Source organism: Eretmochelys imbricata, chromosome 2, assembly GCF_965152235.1.
Source record: "Eretmochelys imbricata isolate rEreImb1 chromosome 2, rEreImb1.hap1, whole genome shotgun sequence".
Taxonomy (NCBI): Eukaryota; Metazoa; Chordata; order Testudines; family Cheloniidae; genus Eretmochelys; species Eretmochelys imbricata.
The window spans coordinates 122,579,838-122,606,012 of NC_135573.1; the positions used below are offsets into that span (position 1 = coordinate 122,579,838).

At 42.5% G+C, this 26,175-nt stretch overlaps 1 protein-coding gene across 1 annotated transcript in view; it reads right to left on the minus strand.

Annotated features, from left to right (window-relative positions):
* Positions 1–26,175, minus strand: part of CDH20 (cadherin 20) — a 50,346-nt gene that overhangs the window by 13,221 nt on the left and 10,950 nt on the right. Inside the window, exons 2-8 of the mRNA XM_077809148.1 lie at positions 24,286–24,580; positions 21,154–21,273; positions 19,057–19,224; positions 17,042–17,229; positions 9,408–9,661; positions 4,854–4,990; positions 744–865 (exon numbers count right to left, since the gene is read on the minus strand). Of these exons, the coding sequence (XP_077665274.1) occupies positions 744–865; positions 4,854–4,990; positions 9,408–9,661; positions 17,042–17,229; positions 19,057–19,224; positions 21,154–21,273; positions 24,286–24,580 (1,284 nt within the window). The remainder of the gene's footprint in view (positions 1–743; positions 866–4,853; positions 4,991–9,407; positions 9,662–17,041; positions 17,230–19,056; positions 19,225–21,153; positions 21,274–24,285; positions 24,581–26,175) is intronic.

Below are 26,175 nucleotides of genomic sequence, written 5' to 3' on the forward strand. Positions count from 1 at the left end.
CCTGTGGAATATAGACACCCCAATGAATGAGTCCATATATGAAAGGTCTGATTTGAGACAGAGGAGGGACATCATCGTGAAGTCGACACTGCTTGCTTCAGTGGACTGATTCTTGATTTTCATGGGTGTCAATGAGTGGAACCTAGGATCCTATGTTAGAAATACCTAGACTTCCTGTAATTACATGATCAAACCCCTAGAGAGCTGACTCAGTCTGTCATCCTTCCTAGAGGGATAGGTTCAATTCTATGCACCTTCTGTGCATGTGGAGTTCTTCCTGCCAGGATTTAAAAAAACAAAAAAAACCCAAGAGCAAACAAAAAACACAACCCAAGCCACAGCCTGTCATGTAGGAGCACTAAAGACTTCATAATGCTCTTCATTAGAGGCTGAGTTTGCCCCAGTGGTCTCACATTTCCTCTTGTCATTGCTGCTGTGCAACATGCTGTCTGATTGTCTGCTGCCAGCCTCTCTAAAGATGGCTTCATGTCAGAAGTGAAGTGAATCAGAGTTTACAAAGTACTTTTTGATCAATGGGGAGGAGAAAGGTGCTATGGATGAACAGAAGGTGCTATGGATGAACTCTGCTGAACAGAGTTCTGATGAAACATCTGATGTCCTGTAGTGCACATCTGCTTTGCCCCATCCCCTCCCCTTTCTTAGCTGCTGGCTATGCCCATACAATGCAGTATCTGCATGTAAGTGACAACATTCATCTCTCACAGACATATAGGATTTCTCACCTGCCCAGCTTTTGCATTTTCACACACAAAAGCTTCATAGAACCTGGAAAACTGAGGAGCATTATCATTCACATCCAGGACTTTTACTGTGACTGATACACTGCCAACCTGTGAGGGATTGTCTAAAAGAAGAAAGAACAAAATAACTACAGGGACTTCATAATCACAGGGAAAAGTAGCTGCTTGCCCTACCAAAAAGGCAAGGGAACTCTCCTTTTTACCTTGTTGCACTGAATGAAATTTATTTGAATTGTAACCGGTGTGGGAAGATAGCAGATACTATAGGCAAGATTGAGTTCCAGTTTCCAGTCTAACCATCTCAACTCCTCAAATGTTTACGGCTTTCTCAAACCTGGCCTCCAGAACCAGGTAAATTTCTGGGAAAGTTTGAGACGATGCCAAGAATTAAGGTAGGCTAGGGTTGGAGGATGTGATTCAATTAGTTGTGTTTCAGAAGGCAATGGGCTCAAGGAGCTGATTAAAATTTTTTGAAATTCTGCAATTCTGATTTTTGAGATTTAGAATTTCAACTATAAAACAGCTTGACATTTTGGACAAATATTTCATACAAAAATCATCCTTTTTTTGATCAGCTATAGCACTAGTTGAAAAATGTAAACAATTCTACAAAAGTTTGCAGTCAAATTTCAAAGAGAAAAAGATGGAATTTTCATGACATCTTTTGTGGAAACCAAATGGGACATAATTTATCAGCTTAGTTGCTCATAAATGGAAGGAGAAATGAGTTCATCAAGGTAAACATCTTCAGATCAAATAACTTACAAACCCAGTGTCTACAAGATAAATACATTAGCTTCTTTCTTCTTGTGGTGTTTTATGGTCCCCCACACCCAGTTATCCCACATAACCAAAATGAAACACCATTCAAAAAACAAGATGAAGACTGAGTGATCAAATGTTCAAAAGTTCATAAAAGCTGAGATTTAGTTCTCAACTTTAACCCTGCTACCTTGTATATATATTTAAAATATTATCTCTCTCTATAACATGATGTAATATTTTCAAATATTGTAGAGTATACACTCTGGAATTTTTGTACTTTTTTAATGTATGGTATTCATATTGCATGTAGCATGACTGTACTACTGAATTAATACTATTGAATAATTTGATTATGTAGTTTATCTATCCATATATGTTTTATACACATCACCGAGGTATATGAATGTCTAATTTATAGACTGAATAATACCAAACTATCCTTTAAAAATAGAAACTCATAGACTTTGTGATGGTCCCATCTGACCTTAATCATCTAGTCTGATCTCCTGCATACTGCAGGCCACAGAACCTCATGCACCCACCCCTGTAATAGACCCCTAATCTTTGGCTGAGTCACTGAAGTCCACAAATCATGATTTAAAGACTCCAAGTTATAGAGAGTCCACCATTTACACTACCTTAACCCCACTGGTGATCCATTCCCCATGCTGCAGAGGATGGTGAAAAGCCCCCAAGATCTCTGTCAATCTGACCCGGGGGAAAATTCCTTCCCAACCTCATATATTGTGGTTAGTTAGAACCTCATATATTGTGGTTAGTTAGAGCATGTGGAAAAGACCCATGAGCCAGACACCTGGGAAAGAATTCTCTGCAGTAACTCAGAGCCATCCCCATCTAGTGTCCCATCACTGGCTATTGGAGACATTTGCTGCTAGCAGATGTAGATCGGCTACATGCCACTGTAGGGTCAGATCAGGTCATGACTCCTTGCTGCTGCTATATGGGAAGTGGAAGTGTGTTATAAAAGCCCTTACATTAGCTCTCCACTACTGGGGTAGGTCACCCTTGCGCTTAACTTAAGTGAGCCTCCCTGGACTTATGAAATTGGATTTTTGGCTGCATTAGACTAGTGGTGCAGTGGCAAGTCAAGATCCTCTTGATCTGTCCCTCCAATCTTTTTCAGATAAAACAAGCAATTCTTCTTCATCGAGGACTAATCCAAGGCAAAGTTTTACACTCGTAACTTTGAGCTGTGTATATTTAAAACAACAAGCAAAACCTTGACACTTTTATTAAAGCAGGAATGGTATATTTCCGCCCCACCCCGCTCACTACCACCTTTCACCTAACTCAGAGATGGCAGGATGTATTTTGTACAACCGTTCCAAAAACATTCACTTGCAGACTGAGGATGAATATACAATTTAACAAAATTCATGGGGCCAGAGGCAGAGAGGGAGAAAGCATAAGAATAATGCTGTATCTTGGTGGTCAGAACACTCCCTGCAATGTGAGACACCCAGTATCCCTGCTCTAATGGATTTTTTTAAAATTTATCCACAGTTTGAACAGGAGACTGAGGGACCACATCAGAATATCCCATAACGCCATGGCTAAGACATGCACCTGAGAGGTGGAAGATCTCAGTTCAGATTCTTCAGGTGTGTGAGGGGATTTGAACCGACTTTCCCACATCCCAGATAAGTACCCACCAGCTAAAAGTTAGGAGTTGTCGACCGCCCTGGCTGTTTTAGTGAGCTTGTCTATTGGAGCCCAATGTGGAGGGCAAGTCTGTCTTCTCCTGGTTCATGCATTGTTCTGGGATTTAGGCAGCTGGACGCCTGGTGAGGGGCGGCAGGGCACATGCTCAATGGCAGAAATGTAGGCTCCTAGTGAACTTTTGCTGCAAAATTTTAGGCAAAATTTTAGTGAGTTTAAGTGCCTACAGGATTTGAGGGCAGCTGAGCTGGAGATTTGTGAATCCTAGATGACCTGATTCTTGGATTTAAGTCTCTAAACTGGCATTTGTGCACCTAAGTCCGTTTGTGAATCTAACCCTCTGTGTTCACTGCTGCAGTTGGCAGAAGTAACATTTACTTTTGAAGCCATTTGATAGCACAGTTAGTTTGAGATTTTCAAAGCTGTCTAAAATAAATGGGAATTTGGTGTACAAATCTCTTAGGTGATCTTGAAAATCTCAACTTTTAATTTTTAAGGACCTGATTCCCCCACCATAGTGAACTGAACCTTATGGGGCAGGTGGTCCAATTCACGTAGAAGTCTGCGGGTTCTGCTCAACAGAAGAGTGGCAGAATTGGCTCCTAGGTTAAGTTACTGATTGCAAAAGTTGCCAGGTTAAAGAGCCCTGGAGTATGAAGTATTCCAGCCATAAAGCAGGCACTGCCTAAATAGCAGGAGTGCACACTCATTCAAACTGCCCAGCTGGTCTGTTTCAAATCTGATGTAGCCCTAGATGTGGTCTTTCTAGATCAGTCCAATCAGTTTGTGGACAAACGAGAGACTGCTCACAAAGATACCAGTTAATGCTGAGTGGTGGCAGATTTTGTGATGTCCACAAGAAAATGGACTGAGATCATTAACAAAACCTTATGAACCATAGAGGTTTCAGCTCAGATGCCTGGAGCTCTGCTTTGAATTTCATGTTCATTTGTACCCCAAACCCCAAGCTAAGCAGTTTTTCATAGATTCATTTTAAAACTGTCAGTGCCTCCTTTGCACCTAGACATTCACAATGGTGAATCTGGGCTGAGTTTTTGGTATGTAACTAAATAGGGAATCCTAGCAAATTTCAACTGTTCTGGAGTTGTTAAAAGCAATTCACACAGCTTCAGTAGCTTGTGTGAAATGACTTGGCTGTAAACAGCAAGCAGATGGTAATGACATTTGCTCTCTACTGACCTAGGATGGATCTGAACCAGTGATCTAGAAGTGAAAAAGCTTTCATCCTATTTCCAATTCCCTGAGCCATCCAATCCTCCCTAGAAGTCTTGGTTTCTACTCTGATACACACTGCAGCATCTGTTTTTGTTAACTAGTTGTTCTAGTTGGGGGGAGGGCTCTCACTGAATCATATTTCAAGAAGAGCTTTACAATAATTCACTTGAATGCTAATGATTTGAGAAAACAACACTCTGCATTTAATTGTAAGCCCCCCAATCTCATCCCTCTACCAAAAAAAAGTGGAAAAACTAAAATACAATATTCACTCTGTAATGTGAGAAGTTCAATGCAAACAGATGTGACTTCCATTCAATTAATAAAACAACACCTGAATTGCTTAATTGAAAAAAGTCTATCACTGTTCCTGTTGTATCTCTAATTTATCTACAGTCTCCATCTACTTACTCAGCTCCACAGCCAGCACAGTGATATTGTGCCAAGAAAGGTCTTCCCGGTCAAGAGGTCTTGCAGTCATCAGAGCTCCTGTTGCAATGTCGACGTAAAAGAACCTCCCGGGATCACTGCTTCTATCAATTGAATATCTGCAAAAGTACATATTAAAAATATTAGGCAACTCTTGTGGAAACATTGGTGCTACATCCATAAGAACTGCCATACTGAGTCAGACCAATGGTCCATCTAGCCCAGTAGCCTGTTTTCCAACGGTGGTCAATACCAAGTGTTTCAGAGGGAATGAAAAGACAAGGTAATCATCAAGTGATCCAGCCCCTGTCACCCATTCCCAGCTTTTGGCAAACAGAGGGCAGGGACACCATCCCTCCCCATCCCAGCTAATAGCCATTGATGAATTTATCCTCCATAAATTTATCTAGTTCTTTTTGGAGCCCTGTTATAGTCTTGGTCTTCACAACAGCCTCTGGCAAAGAGTTCCACAGGTTGACTGTGCATTGTGTGAAGAAATACTTCCTTTTATTTGTTTTAAACCTGCTGCCTATTAATTTCATTTGGTGACTCCTAGTCTTGTATTATGAGAAGGAGTAAATAACACTTATTTACTTTCTCCACACCAGTCATGATTTTATAGACCTCTCTCATATATTCCCTTAGGTGTCTCTTTTCCAAGCTGACAAGTCCCAGTCTTATTAATCTCTCCTCAAACAGCAGCCGTTCCAGACCCCCTAATCATTTTGTTTGCCCTTTTCCGTTCCTTTTCCAATTCAAATGTATCTTTTTTGAGATGGGGTGACCACATCTGCATACAATATTCAAGATGTTGTCTTACCATGGATTTATATAGAGGCAATATGATATTTTTTGTCTTATCTATCCTTTTCCTAATGTTTCATAACATTTGGTTAGCTTTTCTGACTGCCGCTGCACATTGAGGGGATGTTTTCAGAAAACTATCCACAATGACTCCAAGATCTCTTTCTTGAGTGGTAACAGCTAATTTAGACCCCATCATTCTATATGTATAGTTGGGATTATGTTCGCATTTATCAACATTGAATTTAATCTCCCATTTTGTTGCCCAGTCAACCAGTTTTGAGCCACTAAGGAACCTCACCAACTACCACATGGAACATAACTGCATTCATCTAGAACCTACTTCTGTTCCCATTGTCTTCAGTAGGTAAGGATTGGAGCCTTCACTAACTGATAAGTGGTTCAGTATTGGCATCTGTTCACAGGGAACACTAATAGTTTGAAGCTGGAGGGTGGGGAGTGTAATGCACAGTTCACCACAGACTATGTTGAAAGTTGTACAGCCTAACTAATTGGGTGGGAGTCTGTTACTGAGATAGTTATACTAGTACAATCCCTACTGGGGATGCAATTATACCAGGATAAAGGTACCTTGTACTGGTATAGTTATTCCCTTTCCTGTATAGGAATAAGATATGCTGGTATAAGCACTTTTATATTACTATCAATCTCCTGTTGCTTGGACACGTTTAACTACTTTGACTATACCAGTATAGTAACCATGTTAGTTTGGATGTTAGAAACAAGCACTGGAATGTGTCTCTCAGTCTTGAACAGAGTTGTCTGACACTATCCATTTTGGCATTTTTTTTTTTTTAAATTCAGACATCTGATCCACAATTATCACCCTTCATGAAACCCAGGGACAATCCTTCTGATGTCTGTCATGTATTTACTAGAGGTGGAAATTTGCTATTTCTCTGCACATCCAAAACTCTCAGATGGCAATGGGAATGTAGGGTGCAAAAGTGCATCCAGCTACTGCTGTGGAGGCAGTTCTTCTGCCCCCTCAATATCATTCTGATTCTGAGAGTCTTCAATGAGCCCATAATGTGTAATCCTTTTTTGACACCTATTTGCATCAATGATATTCTGCAGTAATGAGGTCCACAGATTCATTTTATGTTGTGGAAAAGAACATTTGGACTTGGGAAGCACAGACCACTTTCTCTGCAATATTATGATGCTTTTCTGTAGATGAAAAATACCTTTACTTTTCACACTAAATTAAAGACTAGAGTAGACTGTTCCCCCCCCCCCTTCTTTCTTTCTGTCTTTGGGAGGTTGCTGATGTGTAATGTATAATGTGTAACTGTAATGCATACCGTTTAATCTATTACAGCTATCTATCTAATGTAGGCACTCCCTCAAAAGCTATCACCAGGCACCAATCCAAGCACTATTGTTTAGGTTATAGTTCAGACCCATTTCCACCACTGTTGGCCCAATCCACAGTGCTCTCTTAGAACTGAATACGAGTTTATCCGCTGACATCAACAGAAGCAGAATCAGGACCATTATTCTGAATTCTTTTCTGCTTTATAATCTGCAGAACAAGCGTGCAAGACTGATTCTGAGACAGCATCATGTTGTATAGCACTGGCAATACAAAACACTGTAAAGCTCTGCACTTGGGAAAGAAACAGCAATTCCCCCCTCTCCCCCCAGAAAAAGTGAGAGAAGAAGGGGAAAGGGTATTTTTTCTATTTCAAATAGAGATTTTTGAGGTATTTGATTTATTACAGAAATCTGCATGAGGGTTGCTGTATTTTTCTGTAATAATCATTCTTGTATGGGGTCTATAAAAAGACTTTTCCTATGACAGTTTAAGGCCAGCTAGTATCTGGAAGTGAATATAGCCTTCTGATTAGTGGTTCAGCATTAACCAGTGATGTCACAAAGCACAGGTGGGGGCTTTGTACTGATTTCTCCAGACACTATCTCCTGTTAATAACTAGTCTTCTACGCTCACTTCCATTGCAATGTTTAAATAATTCTCCTTAGTCACTCAGCAGTATTCAAGCCATATTTCCAGCAATTGGAGTCTCTCAGTGTGGGAGTCCAGATGCCAGAAGCTGGGAATAAGAGGATTTGAGTGTTCCCATGTGTTTAGTGAGCCCTTCTGAAACATGTTCTGGCTCTTTAAACTTATTTTCAAATTTGAAAAAAAAATTTAATTAAAAATATATATTTTTTTGGATTACAACCATAGTGGAATTATTTTTGAGGCACTGAGTGTGTTTTCCTCCTCTTTTTTAAAATTTTTGCACTATGAGGGCCAGATTCTCCCCAACCTTGCACCTCGTGCAGTCATTCACACCAGTAGAAAGTGAGTGAAAAGACGGTGTAAAACACTACCATTCTGATTTTGCTCTCACTAGACATAGATGTAACTGGCCAAATGAGGTGCAAGCCAGTGGAGGAGCAATAGTTGATCTCTACATCTTTATTTTCCCAAATCAGTCACTCATATTTTGTTTCTGTCTGTGTATTTACAATGCAGGAAGAAAGAGAGGCTGTATGTAAGAAAATGTGTGTATGTAAATACTGGGGCATATTTTTAATTGCTCCTGAATTTAAATAGTTGTTCTTGCCTTGCTGTTTGTATTCCCACCGCCCCTTAAAAAGTTTGTTCTCAACTGAGTTAGCTGAAAAGTCTGGAAAAAACTCAAAAACTACAGTAAAAATATGAACAAATATCTACCTTTTGTGTCTACAGATTTTCTTTTTTCCACACATGCACACAAACTTGCTTTCACTGCAAAGCTGCAGAGTGTGGATGATGTCAGAATATAAGACCCTGAGGCAGAGAGAGCAGAATGACGTAGTTTGATAGTGAAGGATAAGACTAAGATGAGAAGCACAGAGCAGAATGAAGGATAGTCTCATAACCTAGATAGGAGTTAGAAACGTTTGACATGATGTAGGGAAAAGGAAAGAATACATCTTAGAGCACTTATAGGGGGAAAATGGTGCGCTAAGCAGAACAGACTTTGTGTCTGTCAGGTTTCCTCCCTATGTGAAGCCCATAAAGCCACACATAAGGATTTCACTGTCCCTTCAAAAATTGTAACAACTCAGCATCTAGCGTTCCTGCTGTGCTCCTCTGTAAAAATCCTGAAGCCAGGCAGCTGAGAAGCTGAACTTGCACAGGGGGAGGGAAACAATATAGCAACCACTTGCATAGATCAGAGAAACGTTTAAGTGTTATCTGCTGGTCTATGAACATGCAATGAACCTTCAACTTTATGTAAGTTTCAACAATGAATACATGAGATGGCCTCAAAGCACATTGGAATTTTCTGCTAAGACTTGGCTGCCACTCTGGAAATGAGAGAGATAATCATGTAGCTCATTCTTTTGGTTCCTGGCTGAATTGTAGATATGAAGCTCCCGGGACTGTAGTTTACCTTCCTTTATTGCTTATGGGAATATCTAGCTAAGCAGCTTGAATATCACAATATATAATTGAGGGGTCCGTGCATATGTTGTTAGCACTATATCTATTACAAATGTATTTGTATAGCTGAACTGTTGACAAAGATTGTTACATGCAACCTATGTGTTTTGAAACAGAAGGCAAAAGAGAGAAGAGAGCTGAATACCTACAACACAATATGGGGACAGATCTGCTATGGAGGTTTCAGTTTACACCAGCTGAGCATCTGGCCTAAGACATACAGTAGAAAATCTCTGGATAACAAGAAAAGCTAAAAAAACACTCTGAAAAACCTGATTGAGTTGTTGGTCACATCAGGGTCACTGGCAGAAATAATTTGTATGGTGGTTCCGATCTCCACATCCTCAGGCACTTCCACAAAATAGAAGCTAGACTCAAACACTGGGGGCTCATCCACATCCTCCACGCTGATGTGCACAGTCGTGGTGTCTCGGAAGGGGCCCAGGTTCAGGAAACGCATTTCCAGGTGGGGATTGGTGCCCTCTACTTTTAAAGTGTAGCTCTTCTTGCTCTCAAAACTTAAGGGCTGAGGAAGAGAAAAGGACAGTGTTAAGCCTGTTGAATTCGTTGTGTTAGGCTGCAGCCTCCTGCGTGCCTGAAAGAAATGCTTCTCCCCTTTACACTGCATCTTGGTGTCTTTCCACAGATTTCTCTCTGTTACACTGTCAGTCATGCCAAATACTACATCTAAATATTTTTAGTTGAAAATAAATCCTGAAGTGGCCGTTGTACCAGGAACATTCTGTATTTAACTAAAAACCATACCACTAAAGTGATGAGAGGAAGGGTTCTGTTTGAAACAACTGAAAAACCGAAAATGATTCACCCAATCAAGTGCTATCCATAAGTCTAGTGGAAGCAGAAGCAATTGCAAGGTTATAGTTAAGTTATGGGGGACCCTGCTGCAAATTTAATTTCCTGCAGTTCTAATAACTAAATGTTCACAAACCTTTAATATATAGGGAGTTTTTCAGTGGAAAATAGCTCAGTAGAATCCCCTTAATTGGTGCAGAGTCTGAGCAAAACAAACTTTGTGCCTATAATACAATTGCCCAGTTTTCAGAGGCATACAGTGTTCTGTAAAAAATCATGGATTTTATGGTTTTAAGCCTCATATTTTGTAACCTTAGAACCACAAAACTGCCTTGCATAGAGCAGATCATTAACCCACTTAATTCACTATGGAGGTGGATCTGATTGAGGCTTGTACAGCTATTCCCAACCTTTTGGAGCACTATTGACCTTCAATCTTTGTCATTCTTTTCTTTTTGACAACTGAACGAAATTAGACAGGTAGTGGAACTGTGAGAGAGCTGGGTGGCAGGGCAATTGGGAGTGCATTCAAGGAGGATGAAGGGGAAGGCCAGTTGTGGTAGGTATGTGGGAGGGCACAGCATAAATGGCAGAAGTTCTCCCCAACCCATAGGCAGCAGAGATCATCGTGCACTCGCCCCCCACACCACCACCATGGAAGTCAGTAGTTTGCTGTAATTGCTACACTCCGCTGAGCCAGTTTGTGGCAACCAGAAGAGGTACTCACTCACCTTGTGCAGTAATGATGGCTCTTTGAGATGTGTATCCCTATGGGTGCCACACTGTAGCTGTATGTGCGCCCCTGTATCTCTAATAAGAGATTTTTGGTAGCCGTGTCCATTGAGCCCATGCATGTGCTCTCTCTCCCTCCCTCGTGGTCTGCCTCGAGGCTATCTAGCATTGTGCTGGTGAACTCCCTCACTTCCTTCTCCACCACAGAGCCCTACAGAAACTCCACGGAGGGCAGGTTGTGGAGCATCCATAGGGGGACACATATCTTGAAGAACCATCATTACTGCACAAGGTGAGTGACTTCCTCTTCTTCTTCAAGTAGTGTCCCTATGGGTGCTCCACCGTAGGTGACTCCTGAGCGGTACCCACCACTGGAGGCTGGGAAGAAAAGAAACAGGAGGGCATATTGCCATCTGTGTCAAGGTAAGGGAGCCAGACTTGTCATGGCCAGGAGGGACAATCACAATATCTCTCACTTTGTCTTGTTGAATTTTCAACAGGACCTTTGAGAGAAGAGGAAACTGGGAAAAGGCATACAAGAAAGCCCTGTCCCATGCGAGGATGAGGGCGTCTCCCCAGGCTGGCCCTGGAGCAGTAACGAGGACATTTCTTGTTCCGGTAAGTAGCGAAGAGATCCGTAGTCAGGTTTCCCCAAAGGGCGATTATATCTTGAAGCACTTCTGAGTTCAGTACCCACTCATGGTCAAGACAAAAATTTTGACTGAGACTGTCAGCTGTCATGTTCTGTATCCCTAGTAAATAGACAGCTGAGATGAGCAAATTGTGATGGATGCACTAGTTCCAAAGTTTGAGTGCTTCCTTGCAGAGGGAGGGAGATCTGGCACCCTCTTGGTGATTTATGTACAACATACAGGTCATATTAAGTCAATCATGACTTGTGTGGGTGTTCTTGATGAAGGGCAGAAAGTGTGCACAGGCGTTCCTGACAGCCCTTAGCTCCAAAAGAGTGATATGGAAGGTCACTTCTGTAGAAGGTCATTTGCCCTGAACCTTGTGGTTGTGTAGGTGAGCTCCCCAGCCTATTAGGGAGGCATCCATCCCAGGGTGGTGAGTCTACATAGCGGGAACAATACTCTCTCACTTATACTGCATGAATTTTGGCCCCGATAAACTCCAGTCACTGTACCGAGGTTAGTGTGCCGCTACAATGAAGAGTACCTTGGAGAATACCCTGGGTGGAGCAGTCTGTACTGATAATGGTCCTGCCTCAAAGGTAAAGTGTAGGAAGTCTCCTGTACGATCGTTGTATTGAGATATGGCAGTAGACATCTTGTAGGTCGAGGGCTGAAAATCAATCTACTTGCTCTAGAGCTGGAATAATGGCTGCGACTGTGACCATCTTGAATGTCTGCACCTTCCTGTATTTGTTTAATGCCCTTAGATCTAGAATGGGCCTCCAAGCTCCCTTTGCCTTGGGGATCAGGAAATAATGAGAGTAAAACCCCTTGCTCCTGAGCTGCACCGGGACTGCATCAATGGCCCCTAGGCATAACAAATTATTTGTTTCCTGATGAAGTAGGTTCTCATAAGAAGGGTCCCTGAAGGGGGACGGGGAAGGAGGGTTGGAATGGGGGAGAGACATTAATTGAATGGTGTAACTCTTCAAAATTATCTCCAGGACACATCAGTCAGAGGTGATATTTTCCCAACTGCTGTGAAGTAGGGCCAGGTGACTTCTGAAGGGAACGTGACAGGTGTGTAGGTGGCAGCTGATGTTGCAAGGTATAATTGTTCAGGCTCTCAACCAACCCATCAAAAGTGCTTAGAAGAGGTGGTTTGAGAGGTTGCAGACTGGGGTGTGCCCACTTTTGAGCCCTGGTACTTTTACACTGTGGCTTGTAACAGCACTGAGATGGTGGGTATTGAGGAGATTGTGACCTGTGCTGTGTCTGAGAGGTATATCTTCTTTTCTGTCCCGCAGTGTAGATTCCTAGGGAGCATAATGTGGTCCGAGAATCTTTCAGGATGCGGAGAGAAGAATCTGTCATCTTTGTGAAGAGTTTGGGCCCTTCAAACTGGAAGTCTTCTGCAGTTTTTTGGGCAATCCAGAAAGGTGTAGTCAAGAAGCCCTCCACAGTACCACTGTCATGGAGATCGGGTGGGCAGATGTATCAGCTACATTCAGTGCTGTCTCTAGCACCAGTTTGGCTATTAACTGATCCTCTCTAAGAATGGTCTGAAACTGTTCCTTTTGTGTCTCCAGTAAACGTTCTAGAAATGCACTGAGTTTCCCATAATTAATAAAATTGTATTTGGCCAATGACAGTTTGGTAATTTGTGACTAAACGTAATGTCGCCGACAAATACACCATCTTGTCAAGTCGGATCATTTGGGGTCGACTTGGCATTATGTTGCTTGCTTTCTACATTAACCACATCCACTGTGATGGAGTTGGGTTGCGGATGTTGAAACAAAGTCTATCTCTTTGGGAGGGATGTAGTATTTTTATTTTTGGCTCTGTTGCTGGTTGGTGCGTTGGAGGCTGGTGTCTGCCAGATGACTTTGGTAGGATCTAGAATCACCTCATTAATTGGGAGGGCAATTCTGGATGAGGAGGAGGTGTGCAGAATATCCACCAACTTGTTATGTGTATCTGCCACCTCCTGTAGGGAAATCTGCAGCTCACCTGTCACCCTCTTGGTAAGATCCAGAAAGTTCTTAAAATCATCACCTAGTGATGGGCAGGAGGGAGGCGGTACAGCCTCATCTGGTGGAGATGAGGATAAGTGTGCTGGAGGGGTACCTTCCTCTTTGAGTCCTTCTTCCTGTTCTGAAAAAGCTTCCTTCTCCCCTGCCTCAGGGGCTCTGGACAGCCAGGCTGCAGGACACCATCTGGTGGACTCTCTCTGAGAGATGCTGGATGGCCGTGATATGTGTGTGTGTGTGTACTTTGCCCAAGATTGCAATACGGCCATGGAGGAAGGAGGGCAGGCATGGGTGGTAGGCTTACCCCAGGGGGCCCATACTACGATTTGTGGGTTGGCTCAATGAAATTGGGGAGGACCCTTGTATTGTGATGAGGGGGCAGGGAAATTACCTCCTCCTGGCCACTGTCAGACTCGACACTGGGTAAGGGTGGTACTGACTGGAGTAGTGGCGGTACACGGCCTGGTGCCAAGAGCGATTCCGGGTGCCGGGATGTGCTTGGTACCAGGAGCCTGGTACCAAGTAATGGGGATTTCATTTCTTCCCCAACCATCAGGTCTCCAGGGTACCAGAGACCATGCAGAACCCTGGGCTCACTCGGTACCATGGACGAGTGTCCACGGTACTTTGTCGGTACCGATGGTTGAGAAGGTGCAGAGCACACCCTAGATGAGTTTTTTGTTGCACCCGGTACAGAAAGTTTGTCAGTGCCACTCTTTTAGAGATGGTACGTTAATTGTCTTAAGAGCCACAGGTCTCCAGGGTACTAGAGCTCACTTGGTACTGCAGAGGAGTGTGTGTGGTATGTTGTCAGTACTGATAGTTGGGAAGGTGAAGAGCACTCCGCAGATGGAAGTTTTGTTGTACCTGGTACCAAAGGGTTTTTCTATGCTGCTCTTGGGCAGTGATTTAAAGGGCCCAGGCTCCACTGTGGTGGCAGTAGCCAGAGCCCCAGGCCCTTTAAATTGCCGCCCGAACCCCGGCACTCCCAGCCACTGCCGCAGCTACCACTATCATGGGGTAGCTACAGCTACCATGGGTAGCTGGAGCCCCGGGCCCTTTAAATCTCAATTTAAAGGGCCCAGGGATTTAAAGACCCCACCTCTTCTGGTTGAGGCCCCGACCCCTTCCAGTTGAGGCTCCACCCCCTGCTCAGGACTCCAGCGTACCAGAGCACGTGCGCCGGCTCAACCGAAACGGTTGCCAAAAATCTCCGATTAGAGATGCGGGGCGCATGCACCCATAGGGACACTACTTGAAGAAGAACTAGCTACCTTCTCCCACAAGGGGAGTCAGAGCCAGGGGCTCCGCTTTCCAGCTGAGAAGCCAGATCCACCTACTTAGAGATGCTGAACTCACTAAAGTTTGAAATGCTTTGAGGTCTTTGGATGGAAGGTGCTATAGAAATACAAAGTATTATATTATTTACTGACTCAAACTGTCTACTAACAAGCCAGTAGGAGGCAGGATGGGGAAGGAGCAGTCGGAGTAGGGGGAAGGTAGCTGGTGAGAAGCTGTTCCTCAGGTGGCTTTTAGATCAAAGTGTCCTGCAAACCCTGTGATTTTACACTAGTGACAAGTTCCATTGTCTATTTATTTAATTGCTGCTCATCACTATTGTATCAAGTAGCTAATTACTTAGGCCTGGTCACACCGTCTTTATTTGGCAAAACTCCAGTTGAAGCCAGTGGTAATTTTGCAGGGTTAAGCAAGGACATTAGGATTTGGTCCCTTTCTCTGTTCATATGAATCATCTGGTTTTCAGTGAAGTTCCATGGCCAGAAAGATTGTCTATTCTAACATGATTTCCAGACCAGTTTTACAGATCGAAGAAGTTCAGCTAAATTTTAGAACATTTGAGAAATTATCTGGACTGAACTGGCACTCCAGACTTTTTGAGATTAACCATAGCTACTTTTTAATCCAGTTTTACAGCTGGATTGATGCACAAGGGGTTTAAGTGACTTGCTCAGTGTCTCTGCATGCATCATTGGCTGTCTGCATTGCAACAGTTTAGAATTTTTTTAGTTCCCAATCCTTTGCCCCAGACACTGGACTCACTTGGCCTCATGAAAGTACTATTTAATTGACTCCAAAGTTTAGATTGCACTACAAATATGTTATCCTTTGAGTCTGTTAATAGTGTGGCAGGAAAACTAAATCTTTTGTTGTTGTTGTTCATATAGACTGACTACATTCTGTTTTGTAGAGATGGATCCAAAACAAAAATCATGGAGCTGCATTCTGGGTACAAACTTTGTAGCTCTACAGAACAAGCAAAACACACAGTTCGCCACTTCTGCTGTCCTTGTGGGTTTGAAATCTTGATCTGAATGAGAACTTTTCCAAAGTGGAGTGTGGCTATACACAAATTAATAATCTTATAAAATGCCATAGGGGCACACAGTTTTACAAAAATATAAGCTCTGGTAGCCTAGAATGAGATGTACCTGACTGTGTTGGTGTTAGATATTCTTCTCCTTTGGTATGTTCTACAATGCATCTTTTATAGTACTGCATACTTATGCTTAAATGCTTTGCAGAATCTTGGCCTTAAGAACTAGAGTAATGGTTCTCAGTTGGACGAACGCAGAAGTGTTCCAGGGGGTGCATCCACTCATCTATATATTTGCCTAGTTTTACAACAAACTACGTAGAAAGCACTACCAAAGTCAATACAAACTAAAATTTCATACAATGACTTGTTTATACTGCTCAATAGACACTATACATTGAAATGTAAGTACAATATTTATATTCCAATTGATTTATTTTATAATTATAGGGTAAAAATGAGAAAGGAAGCAATTTTTCAGTAATAATATGTGCTGTGACAATTTTGTATTTTTATGTCTGATTTTGTAAGCGAGTAGTTTTTAAGTGAGGTGAAACTTGGGGTACGCAAGACAAATCAGACTTCTGAAACGGCAACAGTAATCTGGAAAGATAGAAAATCAAATCCATTCTCTGTGTCACTCTATTTTAGTGGATGATTTTGGCTCAGGCTATTTAAACAGAGAACTTATTTCATTCTGAGTGCACTAGATATGCCTAGGAAAAGGTATAACAATAGCTTCATAATCAAGAAAGAGTTCAACAGCTAACATTTGTATAAAATTATAAAATAAATATTCTGCAGGAGATACTCTAAGCAAAATACTATATTCCTTTCTGTGCAGCCTGTGGTACAAAATACTAGCAATTTCACAGCTGCCATTTTAAAGTAGAGCTTCTTCTAACCTAATTAGCATTTATGGATCTTCAAGCAGCAATTAAAAAAACAGCCTGGTTTTTATTGGTTTATAAATAATTATTTGGCTTGCTTTATTATTGTTTATGGGACACCAGCACGAAAAATGTCTACAGTTCAAATGCAAATATTGATCAGATCACTCACACTGTTGTGTAATTAAGCTACAAAGGTTATTTACGTGGATAAATACTGAACTGGGACATTTATGTACCTATTTATTCAGATCACTGTCCCGTCTCTTTTTAAGGTTTTTTCCTGAGAATACAGCCTGTTTTCATATTTTAGCAAAGAGTGTTAAAGAAATGGTGTTTCATAATGGGAAAGAAGCTATTGTCATGTAATGGGAACCAAGTTACAGTAGCCATAACAGAATATTGCACTCATGAAATGTAACCGGAACTATTAGCTGTATAAATGGATATAAAAAGAGAACTTACTACCTTTCTCACAGTTATGATGCCAACTTGGTAATTAGGATCAGTGTTAATGTCAAAGACATCCAGTCCATCTCCATCTACAAAGCTGTATTTCATTTCAGCATTAATGCCTTCATCCAGGTCTTTAGCAACAACACGGCCCACAGTGGAGCTGACTGGAGCAGACTCCAGCACACTCATCTGATAATGTTCTGGCAAGAGAAGTGGAGGGGGAGGGGGAAAAAAACATGACTGGAACAAAAACTGTACAGGAATTCAGAGGACTGGCCACAGTCAACAAATCCAGCAGTCTGAAGAGAGGTCCAGTTAAAGGTTCTTTTTTCCAGGCTGAAAAGCAAAGGGTCATCTCCATTTAGGAAGCCATCACTAATTTGGATTTGCCTTGCTGAGTTTCAGTAAGATGCCTGTTAGGGGCATATTTAAGTGATTTTCATCAAAACACCAGTGCTTCCAATGGCAACTCAAAATGAAATGAGAGCAGAATTAGTGAATAACTGATCTGCTTTAACAGCAGGCTTGGGGAAAGAGAGAACTGCAATTTAATAAAGTAGTTTTTTTTTAAAGTACAAATACAATGCCTATGATATTACCTGCCACCCTAGCTCAGCTCCATGCTTGAACAATCTCTCTTAACTATACCGTTTATTTAACTCTATTCTAAAGGACAGCATCAGTGATGGGGCCTGATGTCATTTAATACCATTTTCCCTAATCCATAGGATTGACACCAAGTCTCGCCACTTGATGTTTTAAAAATAGAAATGACATCTATAACATACATCAAGTCAGACTTAATTAACAAGGGGAAGAGGAGGAAGAAAATAAAAAGCAATATGTGGTGATGGTTTTGCTGGAGAGTGCTCTCAGCTGAGTTTGGTTTTAGCAAAGCAGAGTATGTAAAGGGAGGAGGAGAAAAGGAACAGACAAAAGTGTTGAAAACATTAAAAATAACTAGAGTATCAGGCTGTTAATCTAAGAAAATATGGGCACTGCTCAAGCCACTGAAGTTGAAGAGAGTCTTTCCATTGACTTCAATGGACTTTGCTTAGGATCAGGCATTAGGGGATGCATTTAGAGAAGGGCATAATGAGACAAATCTTGCTTTGAGTTACACCAGTGTAAATCCAAACTAACCTTTCTGAAATCATCATATGCCTTAGACTTTAAATAATCTTTTGGTGAGTTCAGTTGAATTTTTACTGGGAAACAGTCTGCATGCAAAACTATTCCATACTGTTCAGCACAAACAACAGACTCACTCATAAAGAGGAGAGGCTAAACTGAATTGCTGAATTAAATCCCTTTTTCTCTCCTCCCTCCCAGCCCTTGAGACAGACATCCTTCCATGCTAAGGATGAGAAAACAAACAAAGTAGTACATGGAAACCTACTTGCAAAGGCCTGCAGTATCTAATCTAGGAATAAAGGAATGTCCCTGATTTCCTAAAATTAAAAAGGAAAAACAAAACCATAAATACAAAAAATAAATAGGTTTAAAAAAAAAAAGAGGTCAGGGATACAGCTGGTCAATAATTTTTTTTATTTTTTGGTTTAGAAAATGTCAATTTGTCTAAACAAAAACTTTGCAGGAAAGGGTCAGTTTTGACAAATATTCTGATTCAATTTTTTTTTTGAAAAATTTAGAAATGTCAGAATGGTATGCTTTGACATTTTCTCAACAAAGTTTAGTTTTTCACTTTGAAAAAACTTTTAATGAAAATAAGATTTTAAAATGTCAAAATCAATACATGTTTTGAAATTATTGAAAGAAGAAAAAGATCTGACATTTGTTTTGGATCATCAGTTCTCAGATTTTTTTTGAGATTTTGACTTTTCATCCTGTTTTGAGACAGTAAAGAATTTCAAAAATGCTCAGGGGGACAGGAAAATTGTTTGTACCCTATTCTAGTCATGGATTGATTCCATTTGAAAAGGTCAAAGTAAGTGCAGATATTCATCATGCAAGTATTTCAACCCATCTTCCCTCTTCAGTAACATTGTAATAAAGCAGATACTCACTCTGTGGAAATCTGGGTGGATTGTCATTGACATCAGAGAGGGTGATGTTGACTTTGGTTGTCCCAGCTAATCCTCCCAACTGTCCACCCATATCTTTGGCCTGGATAATCACTTCATAATAGTCTTTTGCTTCTCTGTCCATGTTCATTAGAGCTGTTCTAATTAAGCCTGTAAGATTTTTTTTAAAGGTTTTAGGACGGAAAAGAAATTCTGTTTAAACAATATGCAAAACAGGACAGAGCTGGTTTCAATAAAAAAAACACAATTGCTTCTAATTTAAAAGAATGGGGTCAGACTCTGCTTTCAATCACACCAGTGTAGATTTAGAGTGATTCAAATGAAGCCAATGGAGTTACTTCACATCAATTCCAGTGTAAATTGGAACAGAATTTGGTGCTCAGTCTCCATTTTGTTTCCTATGGATATTCTATAAAGAAAGACTGGCAGTTTTACTTTGTAACTTACATCTCAGGGTTGGGAACACAGAAATTGCTATTGGTAATCACGCATAAATCCACCATGCAGAGTCTGCTTTCTTTTATGGTAACATTACTGAAAAAGAACATGAGGTGGCAGCAATACTTCTCTGACAGAGTCTGCAAAGAGCCATCCGATGCAATTACTGCCTCTGCTGACTCACTAAAGCAGATTGTTGCTTTTGGTTATAAAAGCAGAAACTCGCAAGGCTACAGCTCTCTGGACTTTTAGATCATGCTTCCTTAGCTCTCTCTCTTGGTCTCCTGCTTCAGGGATTCTAGTAGTGTAACTGACCTCTTCTTTATTTAGGCTATTCTCATCCTCACCTCAGCACCTCCCTTCCCTTCTTAAGGCTTTAAAGTCTTTTTCTCTTTTCTTTTTTTTAATACCTGACTGCCCTTGCTGAATTCTACATACTTTTAGTGGTTACTTTTAGCAGACACACTGTGTGCGGGGCTTAACAAAACAGCACTAAAATGATACTGCAGTGGCAACTATCATCCTATATACTAAGGAAGAAATAGAGACTAATGCAAACAATTCACAAGTGCACTGTTTAAATGTTGCCACCTGCAGTTTTTATGAGCCTGATTCTGCAAGAAGTTGAGCACTACCCATTAAATGCTGTGGATCTTCAATTCCCACTGGGATGTGAAAGTGCTTAGCATCTTTGCAAAATGGGCCCTCTGTGTGTGAATACTTTATAGACTGTGTCCCCTCTCTGCCCCTTAATACAGAAAATGTTCTCACTTCATCCTCCTAGAAATCCTAAGTATCTGAAAACAAAAATGATTAAGGGGTTACTCATTCTATGGTTTATAACCCAAATACTAAATAAATAGCTCTGTTTTGCCTATGTATAATAGGGCTCAGGAAAGAACAAAGCGTATCTAAGTTTCTTCTTGGATAATGGACATATTTCATGTACTGGTAACTTTCAAAAGTGAGTTATATGGTATTTCTTTTTATTATGTTCCGCTAGGATTCATCAATAAATATCCTCTCATGAGTTTCTGACCTTAACACTACAGTTGGCCCCTGGGAGTTGTCAAAAAATGTATGATTCCTCCTATGATACAGACATTATGTGGTGTGTGTCATATGCAGTGTCCTGTGCATAAATCTAGGGCTATTAATAAATAAACCCTTACATAGGATATTCCAGCTAACTACATTTGTTTGCTTCTACTTTCTTACCTCTATTGGTATAAAGGTTTTTTAACACGTGGATTTGTGTACCAGATCTGCTGAAGACTTCATTGAAATGATAGCCTACAGAATAGTAACAGCTCAAAATAAACCCAACTCCACTAATGCAGAATTTGGTAATTTAGATGAATATGCTACTGCAGATAGCATATTCTTGCTCTGAAGATCTCTATTGCAATGATGCTTAATCTCCAACATAAAACTGTTCTATTCTGGCTCTTATATAGAAATAAGACTCGGGTAGTGTGTTTTGTCTTTTAACTTTCTTCCTGCCCCAGTAGTTTTGCTCTCCTGAGTCCATCTGGTGTTTAAGATTCACTGGGTGTTTCCTTGAGGAAGAATGTGGTCCATAGTGAATGAAAGCTAAGAGAAGTCATACTTTTTGGCTGATTCCTTGTTGAAATAAAATACCTGTTCTGGAGTCCACAGAGAAATATGGTTGCCCCTGGAGAATACTGTAGACTACTCTGGCACTGTTCCCATAGGTTGGATCATCAGCATCTGTTGCTGTCACCTGGATAACAGAGGTGCCTGAAAAACAAAACAAAACCCAACAACAACAGGGTAGACCCTTATTAAATTCATAGCTGGGAAGAAAGAAAACAGTTCTAACTAGTTTCAGTCCATAAAAAATGTTCTATTATATTGGATCTCATAGATTCATGGATTACAAGGCCACTGTGAGTATCCTATTCTGACCTCTACTATAACACAGGTCATTGAACTTTCCCAAAATAATTCCTAGAGCACATCTTTTAGAAAAATATCCAGTCCTGATTTAAAAATTGTCAATGATGGAGAATCCACTATGAACCTTGGTAAACTATTCCAATGGTTAATTACCCTCACTTTAAAAAATTATGACTTATTTCTAGTTTGAATGTGTCCAGTTTCAACTTCCAACCAGTGGATTATGTTATACCTTTCTCTCCATTGAAAAGCCCATTATTAAATATTTGTTCCCCAAATAGATATTTATAGACTGAAATCAAGTCAACCCTTAACCTTCTCTTTGTTAAGCTAAATAGATTGAGCTCCTTGAGTCATTTAGCTGTTACCACTCAAGAAAGAGATCTTGGAGTTATTGTGGATAGTTCTCTGAAAACATCCACTCAATGTGCAGTGGCGGTCAAAAAAGCAAATAGAATGCTGGGAATAATTAAGAAGAAGATAGAAAATAGGACAGAAAATATTATGTTGTCTCTATATAAATCCATGGTATGCCCACATCTTGAATACTGTGTGCAGATGTGATCGCCCCATCTCAAAAAAGATATACTGGAATTGGAAAAGGTTCAGAAAAGGGCAACAAAATTGATGAGGGGTATGGAACAGCTTCTGTATGAGGAGAGATTAATAAAACAGAGTTTTCATCTTGGAAAAGAGATGGTGAAGGGGAGACAGATTGAGGTCTATTAAAATCATGACTGGTATAGAGAAAGTAGATAAGGAAGTGTTGTTTACTACTTCTCATAACACAAGAACTAGGAGTCACCAAATGAAATTAATAGGCTGCAGGCTTAAAATAAATAAAAGGAAGTATTTCTTCACACAACACACAGTCAACCTGTGGAACTCCTTGCCAGAAGATGTTATGAAGGCCAAGACCATGACTGGGTTCAAAAAAGAACTAGATAAATTCATGGAGGATAGGTCCATCAATGGCTGTTAGCCAGGATGGGCAGGAATGGTAGCCCTAGCCTCTGTTTGCCAGAAGCTGGGAATGAGCGACAGGGGATGGATCACTTGATGATTACTTTTTCTGTTCATTCCCTCCCCTCCTCAATCCTTTTCAGAGTCACTGATTCCCAGGATAGAGTTTCCCATCCTGCATCCCCTAAATATGGCCTGCATTCTTTGTTCCTAGATGTATACATTTACATTTAGCCATACTAAAGTCCATACTGTTTGCTTGCACTCAGTTTACCAAGCAATCCAGATCTCTCTGAATCAGTGACCTGTCCTTTTTCATTATGTATCAACTCTCCCAATTTTTGTGTTATCTACAAACTTTATCAATGATGCTTATATATTTTCTTCCAGGTCACTGTTAAAAAATGTGCAATAGTGTAAGGCCAAAAACCTATCCTTGCAGGATCCCACTGAATACAAATCCGGTAGATGATGATTCCCCATTTACAATTATATTCTGAGACCTATCAGTTAGCCAGTTTTTTAATTCATTTAACGTGTGCCATTGTAGTGAGGTGCCTTGGCCTCCCTCTGAGATTGACCCCTGCCCACCTTCTGATGGGTGGAACCAGGACATCTGCACTCACCCCACTGGAAGCAGAGGGCGGGACAGGAGTATAAAAAGCAAGCTCTGCAGCTCCAGCAGGGCTGGAGCCACTGGAGGAGACAGATGCCTTCTTCCTGCTGCTGGTGCTTGAAGAGGATCCCTGCACTGCTGAGGACTTACCAGAGCTGCCTGCTGGTAGGAATTTTGAGGAATTGCTGGGACAGCCGTTAGCTGTGTACCCCGGTGAGACAGAGGATGAACCCGAGACACAGGTACACCATGCAGGGAATGTAGGAAGTAGCCCAGGGACACCAGATTGTAGTCCAGTTGTGTTGTTGCCTGAATCCAAGTCAGCATGTTTTGGCTAAATCCCAGTGGTAGAACACTCCACCACTCTCAGGGCTGTGGGATGGGTCCTGGTGGAGTGGGGTGGGCCCAGGTTCCCCTACTGCTCCCTGCTGCCAGCCCCCCACCTTACGGCAAGAGGCCTGCGTTTGCATGCCATCTGCAGAGCTAGGTTGTCAGGCTGTTTGGTGCTCCGCCCTTCCTGAAGGTCGATGCCCCTACACTATGTGGTGCGCTGCCCTGCCTGTAAGCACACAACAGATGATTTAGCTTGCAGTATTTCTTTGTCAGCATTATGCCACCACAAAACAATTGTTTCTTCCAAGGAAATGAAAAACTGACAAAATTGGAAAAAAATACTTTCCATGTTTACTAGAAGTTTTACATGGAAAGGTGTTTTCCTGTTTTGCTTAGGTCCCAGGAAGCCTCCTGTTTGCATTCTGGCTGTACTGCAAAAAATATCCAATAAATTCTTCTTTGATCCCACTCTTTCTAACAGCATAAAACACATTGGGTCAGATCATTGGGTCCACTGAGCTAAGCTTGGTGCAGGACCAGAAAGGAGTGGAAGTCAAAGGTGCTGGGGGCAGCTGGGGGAAATTCCGATGTCTGGTATAAGCTAGATCAGGCTCAGAGGTGCTCTAACCTTCACTGACTCATAGTGGGTGTCCAAGAGACCATTACACACATACAGATTGTCAGAGCACAATACATTCAAGCTATGCCCTTTCCTGCCCCCATCTTTCCCTTGACATGCCTCCTATGCTGTGTGGGGCCAGCAACTGGTGATGTAAACCAAGTACACTTGCTTGCAGCAGCCAGAGATGTTCTAGAGAAGGTTTTCCCAATGCTGCAGAACAAAGGACCCAAAGTAGAGGCCAAAGACTTGGGTAATTGGTGTACTGGTGATTAATTGTAATTTGCTCATAATGAAAATTATGTTCCTAAATTCACCTTACCTACTGGTGACATTTCTGGAACTGAGGCTACATAAGGTCCATCCAGGAACTTGGGTTCGTTGTCATTGATGTCTTGGATTTTGATGATGAACTCTGATTCTGGTTCCATTGGCCTGCCTGTCCGTCTGTCCAGGGCCTGAGCCCTCAGAGTATACTGGGACCTCTCCTCTCGGTCCAATCTCTGAATGGCATGAATGTCCCCAGTGGTATCATCAATCGTAAATACAATGCCAGCTCCTTCTCCTGAGAGAATGTACTTGATTGATCCATCTCCTCTGTCCATATCGGAATGGAGCTGCAAAAAGTAACACAATCTAATCAGGAAACAAGCCTGGAGTGTATGTGAACACCACCATGAAAATTAGTTTTCAGAACATTTTGGTCTCCCTATTGAAATTCATCTGCTGGTTTTAGAAACTTTTTTTTCTTTTTTGTTGTTGTTTAAATATGGAAGGATGCAAATAATTCAAACAGCAGAAGTGCAAAGTTGAGGTTAACCTCCCCCTCATTTCTACCCCCAAATCTGTACCGTGGAAAAAGGAGGAGGCAACCAAACAAGAATGCTCTTGGGGTTTGATTCAAAGCTCATATAAGTCTGTGGGAGTCTCTCTTTTGACTTCAATGGGCTTCAGATAATGCCCATGCTCAGCTAAGACAACAGTCCCCAAACTTTTCAGGTCCACGCCCCGCCGAGCCGGGCCGGGAAGCAGACAAGGGTCAGGGAGCTGAGGCTCAGGCCACATGTGGGGGTATTTCTAGTAACAAAAAAATCGAACACCCTAGCCCCGCCCCTTCCCCAAGGCCCTGCCCCCGCTCACTACATTTCCCCCTCCTTCTGTGGCTCGCTCTCCCACAGCCTCACTCACCTCACTTGGCTGGGGTGGGAGGTTGGAGTGAGGGCTCTAACTGGGGTTGGGGGCTCCAGGGTGGGGACAAAAATGGGTTCAGGGTGTGGGAGGGGGCTGCGGGTTGAGGCAGGGGGTTGGGGTGTGGGAGGTGGGAGGGGGTGAGGGCTCTGGGCTGGGTCCAGGGATGAGGGGTTTGGGGTCCAGGCTGGGGGTCCAGGCTGGGGGGTGGGGCCAAGGGATTTGGAGAGCGGGAGGGGCCTGTGGGTTGAGGCAGGTAGCTTGGGTTCAGGATGGGGTGAGGGCTCGGGGCTGGGGATGAGCGGTTTGGGGTGCAGGAGGGTACTCTGAGTTTGGGGGGGCCCAGGGCTGGGGCAGGGGGTTGGGGCTTGGGTCTGGGGTGCAATTTTACCTTGGGTGGCTCCTGGTCAGCAGTGCAGTGGGTAAGGCAGGCTGCCTGCCTGTCCTGGCACTGCACTGCACTACACATGCCCTGGAAGCAGCTAGTAGGTCTGGGTCCTACATGGGAGTCCAGGAGGCTCCACGCGCTGCTCTCGCCTGCAGACACCGCCCTCGCAGCTCCCATTTGCCGGTGCTCGGGGCAGGGCAGCGCGTGGAGCCCCTTGGCCCCTACCCCCCCACCTAGGAGCCAGATCTTCTGGCTGCTTCCGGAGCACAGCGCGGTGCCAGCCAGGACAGATAGGAACTAGCCTGCCTTAGCGCCACCAACCGGACTTTTAATGGCCCAGTGGGCAGTGCTGACCGGAGCTGTCAGGGTCCCTTTTCAACTGGGTGTTCCAGTTGAAAACTGGACACCCGGTCACCCTAGCTGGGGGATGGGTCTGGGGCCAGGGCCAGGTGCAGCACTGCTGCTGCTAGGGGGAGGCCAGGCGTGGGACTGGGAGCTGAGGCTGTGGCTGGAGGTGGCACCAGAGCAGGGCTGGGTGGTGCTCCCCCTCCACCCCCCTGGAGGCTGACCTGGGCCCTGCCGCACCCCCATGAATGTTCATCTGCGACCCCTAGGGAGGCACGCCCCACAGTTTGG